At 47.6% G+C, this 14292-nt stretch overlaps 6 protein-coding genes across 6 annotated transcripts; 3 read left to right on the top strand and 3 right to left on the bottom strand.

Annotated features, from left to right (window-relative positions):
- Positions 1–370: 370 nt before the first annotated feature.
- Positions 371–2956, top strand: E1B28_011324 (uncharacterized protein; the record flags this gene model as incomplete). The annotated part of the gene is made up of 14 exons (XM_043156348.1): positions 371–441; positions 496–570; positions 639–801; positions 853–1048; positions 1110–1238; positions 1294–1511; positions 1566–1724; positions 1779–1999; positions 2056–2167; positions 2225–2323; positions 2371–2485; positions 2542–2600; positions 2658–2777; positions 2843–2956. 14 exons carry the CDS (start codon positions 371–373, stop codon positions 2954–2956), a joined length of 1851 nt encoding a protein of 616 aa, XP_043006134.1.
- Positions 2957–3928: 972 nt separating this feature from the next.
- E1B28_011323 (uncharacterized protein) lies at positions 3929–6674 on the bottom strand. The gene is made up of 11 exons (XM_043156347.1): positions 6450–6674; positions 6332–6385; positions 6210–6280; positions 6021–6149; positions 5847–5953; positions 5658–5781; positions 5203–5597; positions 4890–5142; positions 4719–4828; positions 4509–4657; positions 3929–4444 (listed from the first exon to the last, which is right to left on the bottom strand). Exons 1-11 carry the CDS (start codon positions 6596–6598, stop codon positions 4276–4278), a joined length of 1710 nt encoding a protein of 569 aa, XP_043006133.1. The 5' UTR covers positions 6599–6674; the 3' UTR covers positions 3929–4275.
- A 94-nt stretch (positions 6675–6768) lies between these two features.
- Positions 6769–7619, top strand: E1B28_011322 (uncharacterized protein). Its single transcript, XM_043156346.1, has 4 exons — positions 6769–7038; positions 7090–7127; positions 7175–7243; positions 7306–7619. The coding sequence occupies exons 1-4, from the start codon at positions 6962–6964 to the stop codon at positions 7386–7388; spliced, it is 267 nt and encodes an 88-aa protein (XP_043006132.1). The 5' UTR covers positions 6769–6961; the 3' UTR covers positions 7389–7619.
- Positions 7620–7859: 240 nt separating this feature from the next.
- Positions 7860–8919, top strand: TIF11 (Translation initiation factor 1A). Its single transcript, XM_043156345.1, has 4 exons — positions 7860–8028; positions 8154–8336; positions 8399–8501; positions 8557–8919. Exons 1-4 carry the CDS (start codon positions 8008–8010, stop codon positions 8679–8681), a joined length of 432 nt encoding a protein of 143 aa, XP_043006131.1. The 5' UTR covers positions 7860–8007; the 3' UTR covers positions 8682–8919.
- A 457-nt stretch (positions 8920–9376) lies between these two features.
- E1B28_011320 (uncharacterized protein) lies at positions 9377–12689 on the bottom strand. Its single transcript, XM_043160787.1, has 17 exons — positions 12415–12689; positions 12158–12350; positions 11602–12071; positions 11536–11543; positions 11402–11483; positions 11266–11349; positions 10976–11201; positions 10901–10919; positions 10761–10850; positions 10614–10707; positions 10528–10563; positions 10454–10473; positions 10242–10400; positions 10157–10182; positions 9976–10103; positions 9889–9917; positions 9377–9830 (listed from the first exon to the last, which is right to left on the bottom strand). The coding sequence occupies exons 3-17, from the start codon at positions 11680–11682 to the stop codon at positions 9515–9517; spliced, it is 1398 nt and encodes a 465-aa protein (XP_043006130.1). The 5' UTR covers positions 11683–12071; positions 12158–12350; positions 12415–12689; the 3' UTR covers positions 9377–9514.
- Positions 12690–13213: 524 nt separating this feature from the next.
- Positions 13214–14266, bottom strand: E1B28_011319 (uncharacterized protein). Its single transcript, XM_043156344.1, has 6 exons — positions 14052–14266; positions 13971–13999; positions 13816–13909; positions 13659–13762; positions 13492–13600; positions 13214–13437 (listed from the first exon to the last, which is right to left on the bottom strand). Exons 1-6 carry the CDS (start codon positions 14250–14252, stop codon positions 13333–13335), a joined length of 642 nt encoding a protein of 213 aa, XP_043006129.1. The 5' UTR covers positions 14253–14266; the 3' UTR covers positions 13214–13332.
- Between the last annotated feature and the right edge of the window lie 26 nt (positions 14267–14292).

The raw sequence follows: 14292 nt of genomic DNA, 5'->3' as shown, positions 1-14292 counted from the left end.
GGGAGAATAATCTGCAGTACCTTGAGGTTGAACACGTTCCAAAACGGTGCTCTTCCATCGAGGAGATTGCATTCTATTTCGATGCTATCGCCCTTGTGGCTTTGCTATCCTCATTGCGGTGTCTTTGTATATTCACACCGTCTTCAACTGGGCTGACGTGCTCAGACCAATTCAATCTTCATTTGGTTATTCCCTCGAGAAACTTCGGGCTGAGAGAGATTCTACAGCGATTGGTGGGAGGCTATATGATGTGCCTGTTTGAAAGGTTACTGGTATAAGTAGACTGTTACAGTATACGAATGACTTCGTTTCACATCACATGTGATGTTTTCGCTCTTCTGTGGACACATACCAGGTGGACACAAGCAAAATGAGCACAACAGAGCGATTGAGAAGGCTAAGGACTCTCATGCTTCACCAAGAGGTCCCGCTTGACTACTAGTACGTCCACTTGAACTTAATGTCTTCATTTTAGACCTTCTCATATACATCCAGTGTCGTACCAACCGATGATGCACATCATACCGAGTACGTCGCAGAAAGCGACAAAAGACGTGCATATATATCCGGGTGAGAGGTCAGTTCACAGAAATGAACCATACGTCACTGAAACTCGAAGTTCATCTCGCCGGGTAAAGGTTTACGGGGTCGGCAGGCCAAGCCATCATAACGCGGGACGAGGCTTTTTTATTGACTGATTCTCGATTTTGGTTACATGCCGAGGAGGAACTCGACAAGAACTGGCAGCTGGGGAAGGTCAGAAGTCCAGGCCTTCCCAAGGATTGGGTGGAATGGGTCTCAGTACGTGCTTGAATGGTCGTTCCTCGTTCGACGTTTGAATGTTGGCTCTAGCTTCGTATACGCGACGGACGACTTGGAATCGATCCTCAGACGGTTTCCGTCCAGGATGCCGGTATTCTAGAGGCGAACTTGCGCAAACGTAATTCAAGTGTTGTCTACCCTCCTCAAAATCTGGTCGACAAGATATGGGAAGAAAAGCCAACGGAAAGTAAAGATCCTGTCTTTCTTCATCCGTTGGAGTTTGCAGGTGAGCGTCGGTGGGATGTCTCGGTTTGTCCAATCCTGAACAGATGGCACGGCGTTCTAAGGCGAGGACACGCAGAGTAAGATGCGGCGTCTGAGGGTATGGATGAGGGAACAAGCTCCAGGTAGTCATGCATTTGGAGATTGTGCTCAGGGATTAGTTGGTACCCTGATTTCAAGTCTTCCCGAAGTGGGTACGTGTTACCAGCAATTTCATTCCTCCCGGTCGATCGTTCATTTGTGTTCAAGCCTACATGCTGAACATGCGTGGTTCTGATATTGAATTCAGTCCGTTGTTCCATGCATATCTTTTCGTTGGTATGGCCGGCGCCATTGTTTTCCTTGACTCGGTCAAAGTACCTCCAAATGTTGATGACTATTTACGACATGTTGACGTTGAAAGAAGGGAGTACCGTGAACTGTGGGAGTTTTTGGCGCGCCGTGAATGGGGAAAGGGCGATAAAAAAGTATGTCTTCATCGACAGTCTGAAACTCGCTGTAAAATTGACGAGAAGTTTAAGGTTGTCATATCTCCCCAGACCTCCGTCACAGTTATGCGCGCCTTAGGCCCTTCGTCGTACGTTGTGCTTCCGTCGCAGGTGGAGATCATGAAGGCCATTAAGAACGAGACGGAGATCGAGGGCTTGAAACGAGCGTATCTGAGAGATGGTGTTTGTTTTGTAAGTTCCAATAGGATCACAGGTGTACAAGAAATAACCCACACTCTTTTAAAGACACGATTTCTGTCGTGGCTTGAGTCTCAGGTAACGAAGGGATGCCAACTCACGGAATGGGAAGCTGCCAGAAAGCTGGATAGATACAGAAGCCATGCAAGCTTCTACCGAGGCTTGGCCTCGGAGAATATCAGCGCCAGTGGTCCAAATGCTGCTCTGCCGCATTATGAGCCCTCCAAGGACAACGCTCGGACAATTGACAGGCAAGCCCCCTATCTCAAGTAAGTTTTTGCACGGTTTCGAGACCATCAGAATGTAATCTGAAGTCCGAATTCAGTGACTCTGGCGGGCAATATCTTGATGGTACATGTGATACAACACGCACCGTTCATTTTGGGAGTCCCACTCAAGAGCACCGCGAAGCATATACTCGGGTGTTACAAGGCCATGTGCGTCCATCTGGCGAGACTTGAAAGCTTGACATTTGGGTCCTAAAAGAGTTGTAGATATCCATCGACACTGCGATTTTTCCAGAGGATACGACAGGTCTTCAGTTGGACACCTTAGCTCGTAAGGCACTTTGGGAGGATGGTTTGAACTACGGGGTAACTTGCTTTATACTACCCATCCACAATTGACACTACGATATCAGCACGGTTCTGGACATGGGTTTGGATCCTTCTTGATGACACACGAAGGCCCGCAAGGATTTGGTATCGACTTTCCATTTGTGTCAGGTCATGTAGTCACGAATGAACCTGGATTTTGTAAGTTCATGAGTCAATGTCCTTAACATTCAAGTATAACTTTATGTCTTTATTAGACAAGCCCAAGGAGTTTGGCGTGCGCATAGAGTCTGCATTGTTGGTAAAAAGAGTCGAGGTACGCGTGTTTTTGGTTTTCTTGACGACTTGTGCTAAACGAGCTCCTGCGAGCTAGACAAGGAAACAGTTTGGCGGTGATATATGGTTAGGTTTCGAACGGTTGACTTGTGTGCCGATCCATACTGTAATGATCGAAGCAGATTTGCTTATGAGGGAGGAAAAGGAATGGTTGAAGGTTGGTATATTTTTGTTGTTGTCGCTTGCTATCCCATGAACATCCTCACAAACGCTTTGTCGCAGGAGCACAATGACCTCTGCCACAGATTGCTCGCCCCATGCTTGAAAGATAATCAAGAGGCTCTACAGTGGGTCGAGCGGGAGGCGGAAAGGGCAAGAAAAATCGCTGAGTCTTAATTTTCCGAAAGTACAACCGGTAGCTTGATCGAGTGGTAGACTTCTGTAAGATAACAACTACCTGTGCTATGAGGATACATCCAGAAATGAAATGAAAGAATAATCGAGCGACCGCACAGACCGGATATCCCGTAGTCCATGCCTCCCAACGCTTCGCATCCCGACTCTCAATGATTCGGAAAGCTCCTCCGTCATAATCCACATCTGCCTAAGATGACTTCTTCTCTCCCTCAGCATCGTGCGCTAGTGCGGTTATCGTTTAAAATATTGGCTATTCACTGCGGTCCCTTGTATCATGTCAAAAACTGTCTCTCCGACGCTGAGAAACGTCTCTGCGGCAGACCTAATAGCAGGCTGCTCTATCTTCGAAGCATCCGGACTGTTCGAGATGTTATTGTTCGTATTTGAAGGTGTACAGGTATGAGGGAACGTACGAGAAACCGCTCGACCGTCGGACACCAGCAAGAACAGTAGAGACCATAGCAGCATCGAATGCATAGTGAAAGAGTCTTCCTAAGGCCATGATGGATTGTTTGGGGTCGGTTGCAGCTCGAGAAGGGGAATTTAAGTACAGGCAAATACTTAGACCTCGGTTTGCGTGGAGGTTCGGCAGGGTGTTTAGAGGTGTGCCCAAAAAGGAAATGCTAATCGCGTGTATTTCGCACAGTCGACCAGGCAAGTCCAGCTTGTAGTACTGTTGGAAAACTGCAGCCAAGGTTAACTGGTAAGGTCCATCAGCATGACACGCAGCTTTAAGGCTTTTTGGCTTTCTACACCAACCACAAGCCTGTGTTTGGTAGTAAGTTTTTCTCGGACAGAAGATTCAAGGCTATATACGCTTTTCTGGTCTAAGAACTTGTCAACTACAAGAATAGGCCAGTTAATTACAGCTTTCCTCTCATATTCGAGGACAGTGTTACACGTCCGACTCCTTCAACACGCCTAAATTTACTGCAATGCTATGTAAAAGCAGCCCCGGTCTGCCGGCATTAAAATATCAATTTGACGGTCGAGGACCCAATTGATTCCTAGGTACAAGTGTGAATCCTACTGCTTGGACCGCGACTGGGGCATTCGAAATGAGAATCTCATTGAGCGAATCCGTTATACTATTCCACCCAAAGATTGAAAGATGCACATATATAAATATCACCAACAGATGGCATTGAGAAGGGGAGGGAAAGAGTAAGCTGACAGCTAGAAATGGAACCCAAGTACTCGTGCAAATCATAAATACAGGCTGTCATGACTTCATCGACGCAATGGAAATGGGATCTTAGAGTAAAGGAAACGTCGAGCGTAAAAAACTTTTAGCCCAATTAATGCTGAACAACCAATCCATCTCTGATTTCTGCCTTCTTGACGGGTGCTTTGACGAAACCTTCCTGATGCTCGTTCGACAACTCTTCGAGTGACTTGCCCTTGGTCTCAGGGAGGAGCAGCGTCGAGCCGATACCCGTAAGCATGAAGAGTGCAAAAATCTCCAAGCTGTTGCGAAGGTACAAGTAAACTCAGACTTGAAGCAGAAAATCTAAAAGGAAACAATACGAACATGTGTTTCACGAACTTGCCCTTTCCGCCGATATCCTTGAGACGATCAAATCCGACCTGGGCAAGGATAGCCCCAAGTTTTCCACTTGCGGCAGAGATACCGTGGGCGGTCGATCGGTATCTTGTTGGGAATGCCTCACCGGGTATGACCTAAAAAGATAACTTCAATTGGACCTGACAGGGCATGGCGCCAGGCGCCGGGGGGACATACAAAGGTGGTGGTGTTGGGGCCAAAGTTCTGGAAGAAGTTGGCGAGACAGTACAAGAACACGAAGGCATTCTTGGCACTAGTAGTCTTGTTGAGAGCATCGAACCCGAAGCCTGAAATTTGAAGACCATATTCAATGACCACGTTGACTCGAGATTGAATGGGCACACCTACCCATGATGACAAAAATGATCGTAAGCATGACAAAACCCAAGAGTTGGATGGGCTTGCGACCCCAGGAATCGATGAACAAGAAGGCGACCCAGTATCCGGGGATGAGACCGGCAGCCGAAAGGATGAGATTTCCGACACAAATGTTCTTCAAGTTGTCATAGACACCACGGACCGTCCCGGCGGTGGTGGGTGTACCGAAATTGATGGTTTGCAAGATGATACTGGAGTTCAAACCAAGACCATAGAAGGCGATCTGTTGCGGTTATAAATGAGAAAACGTAACAAAGGTAACAGCCGTTAGCTTTGAACGTACATCGAGTGCAAACCAACTGTACGCGCAGCCAAACAGAACTTTGAAATTTTCCCACTTGGAGAAGTGAGCACGGAAGTCAGCCCACGTAGCGCGGGGAGCCTCCACTTTTTGGACGACAGCATCGGGATCGGCCTTGGAGTATCCAACAGTGAGAACTCCCTCAATGTCCTTGGAGGCCTGTTGGATATTGCGTTCGATATCCATGGTGAAACGGGGAGTTTCAGGGATGGTAAGACGGAAATAGAGAGCGATTACTCCGGGAACGCAGCCGAGACCGATAAGAATACGCCACGCTTTGTCGATAGAGTTCCAGCGGTCGGGACCAGATGTTATATCATGATTAAGGATGGAATCTTTATAGGCGGCAGTGATGATGAAGGCAACGAGAGCAGCAGCTAGATCATAGATGACATGAGGATAGGTTCTGAGTTAATCCTGGAGCGAAATGTAGTCACCAAAGTTGCCCCAGCCCTGGCAAGCGAACACTGCGGTCATCATTCTACCACGTATCCTGGTGGAGGCGAATTCGGAGGAAATGACAGCACTCAGAGGGTAATCGCCTCCAATTCCGACTCCCATCTTTAAGGAGAATGATTCTTCAGTTAACGGAGGGTAGTAAGATTGTGTAGGGAAAAGCGACTGACGAGGAAACGCCACACAACGAGGACACCGATGATACCGATGGCATGGCCGTTTGCAGAGAGGGCTTGAGCGAAAGTAGCGATGATGATGATCATTAGCTCGACGCCGTCTAGACATCAAAAGGTGTATTGTCAATCAACTTGAGCTGCAAGACCGGAGGAGAAAGTGCGACGTACACATCCGTTTGCGACCTACCCTATCAGCCAACCAACCAAAAAGAAGCTGGCCGACAAGAGTGCCAACGGGAGTCGCAACCTTTACACCGAGTGACTGGTCAGCATTCAGCGCTTCTGTTCCTATTTTGGCTGCATATCGAAAAGAAATAATGAGTTTGTTATGGAATCGGAGCGGTCGAATAATCATACTCGTGCTTGAAGCTTTGCCGTAGACATAGCCTAACATCGTTGAGGCGATGTTGATGGCAAAGATATCATAGCTACGACGGCTTCAGATGGAGTAATCAAGTGAAGGGGGATTTGCGACTCACGCATCGGTGAAGAAACCTACACCAGCCACAGCACAGACCTTAACGTGGAACCAGCTAAATGAGGGGGTGAGTGACCCAAGAAACACAAGACCGACAAGCAATGCTTAGGGTAACTTACGAGAACTTGGCGTTGTCGACCTCGGCGAGAGCTGCTCTTCTGTGCTCATCGAGAGACATCGCTCCTCCGACGTTGTTTTTGACAGAGTCTGCGCTTGAGGCTTTCTCGTAGTCAGACATGGCAGCGGTGGGTGGGAGGTTACCCGACATGCCTGGGCGCAAGCCTTATAAAGCGCAATCGGTGCAGGTCTCGATGCACGTTCGTCGTTTCTTGGTGGCGCAGTTCCTGAAAAAATAATTTTGTGATTTGAGTGAGATCCGGATCTGTACCCGCCGGTGTAGGGCCGCCGACCGGCTGCAAAACAACAAATTACATAATTTAAACCTCCACTGCATCCAACCAACACGACGATTCGACGATACAGGCGGTCCACCTTCAGTGGAATCCGTTTCGTTGCAAAGCCTTGAAAGCCTTGAACCCTTGATATATGATAGCTCACAGTCAAGCACCACTTGATCACTAGCTGTCAATGAGATCGTGCCTCACCCAAAACCTTATTCAAAACCCACATCATGTCCTTTACCAGACTCCGAGCTCTGGCTCTCTATAAAGAACTTCATCGCCTTGGGAGAGATTATCCAGATCCGTCGTTCGTCGTGTTTTCTTTAGCATCCTCAACAGCTCAGTGACTTTCATTCAGCTACGACTTTCATGGCAAGCTGAGAAGGTTATACGAAAGTGCGCAGTCTCCTAAACATACCTCGCGTCTATCCATTCTTTGACAGAGAACCGAAATCTCACGGATCCGGTTGAGATTGAGAACGCGCTCAAATTGGGGGAATACATCAAGAATGGTGCGTAACTGCGCGATAATTTCGAATCACAATCATCACATCTGTCACTGTCGTGGTCCCAGAAACTCTTGCCCTCTACTCTTTGCGAAAATACCGTCACCTGAAGAGGATGTATCCCGGCTCAACCTTCGATCCACTTTCCTAAAATCCCGTTTCCCACATGAGACTGACGTGTCATCACCCCGTCAGTTAGTCTGAAATACACTCGACAGCGCAGGAGAGCACGCTATGATTGGCTGACTACAACTCAGATACACTAGCACCTCACTAGCTCTTTGTAAAGGAGTAAATAATCTCAACAGAGAAGAACGTTTGTATCTAGACCACACGCGAGCCGCAAAACAGCAATCTATACGTCAGAGCGGCCCGAATAGGACCCACACCATATGCCAGAAATTTCACATCATGCATGGTCAATCTCAACAGCTTGTTATATATATAACATCCACAGCTTCGATTCTCTACTAGTAGCTAGTACAGATGCTAGTACTCCTACTGACAACCCCGAGTATGTGTAGCCTGTTGACGCAACAGTCGGCACATTGTAGGCACACGACCAGTAATTCCGCTACATAAGCCATTGAGTCAACACTGATCGCAGATTACATAAGATTTCTAGACACTGCCACAGTAATATTCGTCAAGGCCATCGCTCTCAACGATGCGATGCTCATTCACCCACCACCAGCGGGCTACTCTTTCTCTGCTATCGTCTTAATAGCTTAGAGAAAGGCAGAGTTCTATCTCATTTTAATCTCTGTAGCATGCCCAAGGTGAGCATCAAGGTCGAGATGATCGTTTCTTCACTCGCTGACCCTCGCTTCTTGGTTCTCAGAACAAAGGAAAGGTATGAAAAGAGTGAAAAAGGTGTTCGATCGGGGTAGATAATGTTTTCTTCTTGTCTCTCTAGGGTGGTAAAAATCGCCGTCGCGGAAAGAACGAAAACGACAGTGATAAACGTGAACTAGTTTTCCGGGAAGACGGTCAGGAATACGCTCAAGTGACGAAGATGCTTGGAAACGGGCGGCTGGAAGCTCAGTGCTTTGATGGAGAAAAGCGGTTGGCACATATAAGAGGGAAGATGAGGAAAAAGGTGCATTGATCCACTTGTTTGATCTGAAGTTTCCGAGCTAAGATTTTGACCCTCTGTCGTAGGTTTGGATAAACCAGGGAGATATAATACTTTTATCCCTTCGAGATTTTCAAGACGACAAGGCGGATGTTATTGTAAAATACACTGCCGACGAGGCCCGGAATTGTACGTTGTTTGATCCCTTTTTTTAACGCCGTCTGATCGCTCCGTTCCGCTACAGTGAAAGCATATGGTGAACTCCCGGAGAACGCCAAGATCAACGAAACTGATACTTTTGGCGAAGAAGAAGGAGAATGTACATTCGAGTTTGGCGATGAGGGTGACGTTGATATTGATGACATCTAGATTTATTTTGTATGTTGTGTTTTTCGATCCATGTTCTCTACCCAACCTACACGTTCACTGGCCTTACTCGCTACAGTCTTTCCGCACGTTTTACTGTTTTTATGACTCGTAGATCTATCATCTCGGCAATCCGGCGTGCTGTGCATGAACGATGATTGATGGCCCTCTATGTTCCTGTTCCATGTGGCCATTCCGGTCTATTTTCTCTTTGTGCGAAAATACGACGAACGTTCGTCCCATGGCCATATGAAGAAGTAGAGACTATGTTGGAGTTTGTAGGCTTGCAGAAAAGGCACAGCGTCTAACTTTGAAAACACAAACCATTATCGGTGGTAACATACATGTAAAGAGGTCTTACCATTTTTGTGCAAAGGAAGAAGGTCCCACAGCTCATTGTGTCTTGCCGACCGGTCAAATAAATCACCGTTGGTTTTGGTACGTACTGTACCTGTAGGTCCAGATCCTCACTATCAGATTTACAGTACGGGTATCTCTTGGCACCACGTCTCCTTTCTGGATATTTCGGGCTTCACGGAAAGATCCAGAGCGCAACCGTGCTGCCATACTGTTGAGGGATGTCGATGAGGCTCCGATGAATCGATGAAGCATACTCCGTCAGCTTCAAGCACGTCAACCCCTTGCCCTTGGTTGCCCTTGGTTCCCCTGCGTTCCAGGGACCCGACCTGTCTAATGGTTACACTTACGAAATTGTAAATCTTTCTGATATACACTTAATAGATACTAGTACAAAAACAAAACCCTTAATCCCGATTCCCTAGGCCTCCATCTGCGACCGAATATAAATATAATAATTAAAGCCTGAAATGGTGTAATCATCCTCTAAATACACGAGAGTTACCCCTGGGTCGACCAGTAGCGGTAGTGCTGGCGGTGGCAGTAGCGTCATTGGAGGCCGAGCGAGAACTAGACTCCACGGCCGATTCAGAGGAGACCGATGCAGAGGCGAACTGGGTTGAGATAGCACTGTTGCTGATAGGCGACTCCTCAGTCGCAGAGTTTCCAGGTGAAGTTGCGTTAGAGCCTGTAGGAGCTAGGCCCGCAAAGCATGCGCCATTGTCGGTCCAGACGCCTGCGCTACCTCCTGGTGTATCTGCCTGTGTCCACCATTTGGCAGTCCAAAGGTGGGCGCTGATAGATTAAGTAGTCAGTGACTAGATGTAATCTAAACTCTCGGCTTGCGTCTTACTTGAAAGTGACTTGAGCACCGCCGTTGTACTAATTTAGATGGTCGATCAGTTTGTGTTATCGGCTGCTGTATCATGATGCGACCTACCGCGATAGAAGAAGACCAGGCAGATACACCAGTGCAACCCCCAGAGCCGCCCCCTCCACCACCGCCGCCGCCGCCACCTGAAGTACCGGTGAGTAAATTCTTCACAGCGACATCATAGCGGTTATTGGCTGCAGATCGTTATAAGCGGACCAGAACGTGGAAATTTCAGTATGAAGCATACCATAAGCCTGCGACGCATCCCATAACCTGTGATGTAGTGTCAGTCCATGTGAAATCTTAGCTTCAAAATCCGTTGATCCACATACATCACTCCCCCGAACGAAGAAAATTGCTTGGCCTGCTGAATTATTCCGCTGAGCGCAGATATATCGACGTAGCCTGAACCCGCAGCCGTAGGTGAGGCGGGAGCACCGACGAAAACCTTCACGTTCTTGTTGGGTGATTGAGTTTTAGCCCATTGGTCCCTAAAATTACGATGAGGATCTTGGCAACGGCGGGAAAAGATGGAGTTTGGCACCATGTTGCAAAGTTGAATGACTTGGGGAGTAGTGTGAGGCTGTAGAATCATCTGAAGGGCCACCGGGGACTTACGCTTGGGTTGGCTACGGAACAGAAGTTGTTGTAGAACTGGAAGAGAATGCATGAGCAATACGAAAGATAACTAGAGTCCTCCATACCTGAACATACACAGCATCGAAGGCAGCATTATTGATTACGGGGCCCAACCAAGCGTCTGGGAAGGGACATTGAGGAGCTGCGGTCACGTAATACCTGAGAAGGAGTTAATAACAGTAGGCATTGGGAGGTTCGTAATGGGGACGAACTTCTTGCTGGCACCATTGGCATGAGATCTGATCCTGTTTACGAAAGCCACGAAGCCGGTACTTGATCCTCCTTCGATATCCAGGTCGACTCTAAGGGCGAAACGTTAGCGATCATGAAGAGGACAATGTAAAATTCTCACCCATCAAGAACCGCATTTCCTGACCGATGACCAACCATAATGAGATGTGAGAAAGAAATGATACGAAGCACACACCGAATGGTCGAGTTGAGCTTGAACCGCCAAGGAAAAGGTTCCAGATAGTATCAGCGAACTGTTGTGCTTGGGCATCGGATGAAAAGGTGGCAGCACCCGTAGCACCCCCAAGACTGAGCGTGACGATCTTGCCTTTGGCTTGACAGGCTTGAATATCCTGTTGGAGAAATTGGCAGTTGGGAAGTTCGGAACCCGGGAAGGTTGGATCATCGTTGCTGTTGCAGGTCTATATATTCAAGCACACGGGAAGGTTAAATTTGGACTGAATGCTGGATTCCCGGATAACTCACGTTGGCCATGTTAAGGCTGGGTAGGCCTCCGGCTCCGAAGAAGACATTAATAAAGGCTATTGGGAAAGCGTTGATTACGTCGTCCTGGATGTTCAATGAGATAGAAGTGATGTTGACTGGGACTGTACATAAATACCTGACAATAGTGGGATAGCCCCTGTTGCCAGTTGGCAGTATCAGAGCCATGAGTGGCGCCGTAGGAGTTCTGACCATAGTAGCTATCTTTGGATTTAGTGCACAAATCTTTTGACATCGAAGAAAAAGAATTACACAGCGAGCTAAAGTAGACGGACGTGAGATACGTCAGAAATCTCAGTATAACGCTGAAGGTCTCACGTTATCGGACCTAGAATTGTCGTAGGCCCAGACAGAGGAGGAGAGGAGCCCGATCGCAGCAGAGAACGAGAGGAATCTCATCCCGAAGTCCGTTTGAGAGCTATTGGGGAGGTTTCTAGACGAAGCCCTGAAGTGATACCCAGTCACTGGGGACGGCTTTTATAGAGTCCGTCTATTCGAGAAGCCCTATAATCCTTTTTCGAAACGCTCAACGCTGCGGCATATGCAGACACTTGTGGCGGATAGCGGCACCTCGTGTAGCATCTGTATGAGACGATTAATAGGCCGCCTCGGCGTTCACTTTGAACCATAATGCCCATAAGGACTCACATATGCCTCGGATAGTTGTGTGTCACGATCCTTTCGAATCTGTTCAGGCCTCCGCGCGCGCGCCAGTTCCTCGGGAATCGCTGTTTGAGCATTCCACGAAAGCGGGAAATTCATGGATCGAGGTCTGTAAAGGATACCGGCTTTCGAAAAAAGAAACATCCACATGCGTTTCCAAAGTGACTGTTGAATGGTACGAGTCGTCATGAGGCTGGAACGCCATACTGACATCAGAGACCACAGCTTGATTATCGTGCACTTCAAATTCATCCCACCAGCCATCTGGAATCAGGAACGTCATTGTATCCCATACCGGGATCTCCAAACTGCGTGATAAGGGCGAGGAGGCGTGTGCTGCAACATGTCGAGCTCTAAATGGTTCCCAGCGTTTCAGCAGTCCAGAGGAAGCTCCCGATAACGACCTATGAAGTGAACCGGGCCACGTCAGCTTCTCGTATGGACTTGTCCTTCAGAATAAATAGATACCATTCTTGTGCTGCTCACGGGCATGAGCACGAGACAGCGAATGTGGGTGGGCATGTCTACATACCAAGCAATTAGCCCGCAAATTGGGCATCGTTGAATTCGCTGAACATTCTTGAAAGCTTTCTAGCACTGTTGAGGCCACGTTCTGTATGGGATCTTTGTGCAGTTGTCAGTGTGCGAGAGGACAAAGAGCATTAGTCGTCACGGCTATACAGATTCCCGCGCCCGTTGGTGATCATGAGATCATGGCCGTTAAAAATGAGGGTACGTTACCAAAATTCGCTTGAACACAAGAGCGGATGTTACAGGAAAGTATTGAGAAGCGATACAGTCCGCAAAACATTAATGACTATAATCACGGTTGACGCTTTAGAAGCTCCGACGGCGAACTCACAAGGGGTTCTAGTAAGTGGGATAAGATAAGTAGAGGTAGCATTGATGATGCGTTCATTGAGGAGAGGACTCCCACTTGATGCGTAACAGCATTTCTCCAGAGATGGTCCAGAACTTGAGAGGCCATGGTTCTTACAGGGAGCACCAACTTTCGCTGGCTCATCGCAAGCTCTGCACGCCAAATGAGAGCATCTTGTACTTTTATATGAACACCATCAAATCGTAAAATGAAAATGTCGGAATAGTCGCTCAACGTTCAACAGTCGGAATGTGCCCAGTAGGCATGTAGGATGATTGAGTTTTGCAGCAGTCCTCACTCAGTATCCGGGTTATCGTGTCAGTATTGTGATGTCGTGACATGTTCGAAACGGCCGCGAATCTCCATTATACAATTGATTTCGTAGACTGCAAGTGAAAGCAAAGGTCAAAGGAGAACATTGTTGACAATATGATTGCAGCGTATAATGATTACACTCAAAGAATTTCTGGTGGTACACGTGGAATTTGATCTTCGGTTTCCTCGTATCATCTTTGCGGGGTGCTAGACATGCCATCTGTGCCCTGAATTTTTTCGTGGTCAGCTAGATTAGCCTGTGCTTCGTAAACTGTTATAATTGGTCTGTTTGCACGCTGGAGAGGTTTTTTTAGTATTCCCACGCAACTCCAAAGGGCGGGCAACTGTACCTCAGTCCAAGAACCCAAAAGGCCGACGTAGTAGACGCGAATGTTCTCAGCTCCTTGGGAGCCGGGGAAAAATAAGGTAAGTGACGAGATATTGTTGAATTTCGCGGTTCTGTGAGAGATGGTCATTGAGTCGGATCCATCAAGCTTGGGTCGGCGCGGGTGTTTACTTTACAGCGTATTCCCCAACTTCTCTGCCTTGTGGAACGTGAAATTCTTGGGTTGGAGTTCGATCCGCGACGTCGCTGAAATCCAAATTGTCTTCATTGGCAAACTAGTGGAATTAGGTGGTTTTAGATCAAAGGGAGGATTTACCGAAAGGCTCACCAGAGAAACTTTCTCCGGAGTCTGATCGCTGGGACCTGATTTTAGTAACAAGGCCCGTAATTTTACACCTCCGGTGAAAGGAATGCGAATGATCCTGGAAACCAATAACGTTGTAGACCGGTCGCGAAGTGAAATCTCAAAGAATAGACAATTACAGCTGATCGTCTGCATCCGAGTCTACGAACTGTGGACTCGTTTCAGAATCATAACGAAAGCATTGCGATGATATAAGGCACTTTGTCTTCATTCAAACGTTCATGCCAGGGTTTTATGATATCTGAACCTTTGCCATGGTCATCAGAGGCGTTCAAAATGACAACGTTTTGGAGATCAATATGCTGAAAGAGATTGTCCTGAGCACCAAGGTCAGAAGTATCGTGGTCATGGTCATGGTCTTGACTTTCGTGATGACAGTGAGAGTGATTGTGGTGGTCCATGGAGAAGACAGTCACAATGACATTGACAATGCAATCCGCA

Source organism: Marasmius oreades, chromosome 7 (genome assembly GCF_018924745.1).
Source record: "Marasmius oreades isolate 03SP1 chromosome 7, whole genome shotgun sequence".
Taxonomy (NCBI): domain Eukaryota; kingdom Fungi; phylum Basidiomycota; class Agaricomycetes; order Agaricales; family Marasmiaceae; genus Marasmius; species Marasmius oreades.
This window is presented reverse-complemented; position numbering and strand designations above follow the sequence as displayed.

Excerpts from the sequence above, each read along its gene's own strand:
- E1B28_011323 (XM_043156347.1), bottom strand. The coding sequence starts at position 6,598 with ATGTCGGGTAACCTCCCACCCACCGCTGCCATGTCTGACTACGAGAAA. Across the intron at positions 6,281-6,331 it reads GTAGGTTTCTTCACCGATGC|CTATGATATCTTTGCCATCA; the intron begins GTGAGTCGCAAA and ends AAGCCGTCGTAG. Across the intron at positions 5,954-6,020 it reads GGTAGGTCGCAAACGGATGT|ACGGCGTCGAGCTAATGATC; the intron begins GTACGTCGCACT and ends TTTGATGTCTAG.
- E1B28_011322 (XM_043156346.1), top strand. The coding sequence starts at position 6,962 with ATGTCCTTTACCAGACTCCGAGCTCTGGCTCTCTATAAAGAACTTCAT. Across the intron at positions 7,128-7,174 it reads GCTGAGAAGGTTATACGAAA|AGAACCGAAATCTCACGGAT; the intron begins GTGCGCAGTCTC and ends ATTCTTTGACAG. Across the intron at positions 7,244-7,305 it reads GGGGGAATACATCAAGAATG|AAACTCTTGCCCTCTACTCT; the intron begins GTGCGTAACTGC and ends TCGTGGTCCCAG.
- TIF11 (XM_043156345.1), top strand. The coding sequence starts at position 8,008 with ATGCCCAAGGTGAGCATCAAG. Across the intron at positions 8,029-8,153 it reads TGCCCAAGGTGAGCATCAAG|GGTGGTAAAAATCGCCGTCG; the intron begins GTCGAGATGATC and ends TTGTCTCTCTAG. Across the intron at positions 8,337-8,398 it reads GAGGGAAGATGAGGAAAAAG|GTTTGGATAAACCAGGGAGA; the intron begins GTGCATTGATCC and ends CCTCTGTCGTAG.
- E1B28_011320 (XM_043160787.1), bottom strand. The coding sequence starts at position 11,682 with ATGAGATTCCTCTCGTTCTCTGCTGCGATCGGGCTCCTCTCCTCCTCT. Across the intron at positions 11,350-11,401 it reads GGCTATCCCACTATTGTCAG|GACGACGTAATCAACGCTTT; the intron begins GTATTTATGTAC and ends TTGAACATCCAG. Across the intron at positions 10,183-10,241 it reads TCTTCGTTCGGGGGAGTGAT|GTTATGGGATGCGTCGCAGG; the intron begins GTATGTGGATCA and ends ACTACATCACAG.
- E1B28_011319 (XM_043156344.1), bottom strand. The coding sequence starts at position 14,252 with ATGGACCACCACAATCACTCTCACTGTCATCACGAAAGTCAAGACCAT. Across the intron at positions 13,910-13,970 it reads TCGGATGCAGACGATCAGCT|GATCATTCGCATTCCTTTCA; the intron begins GTAATTGTCTAT and ends ATTGGTTTCCAG. Across the intron at positions 13,601-13,658 it reads GTTGGGGAATACGCTGTAAA|AACCGCGAAATTCAACAATA; the intron begins GTAAACACCCGC and ends CATCTCTCACAG.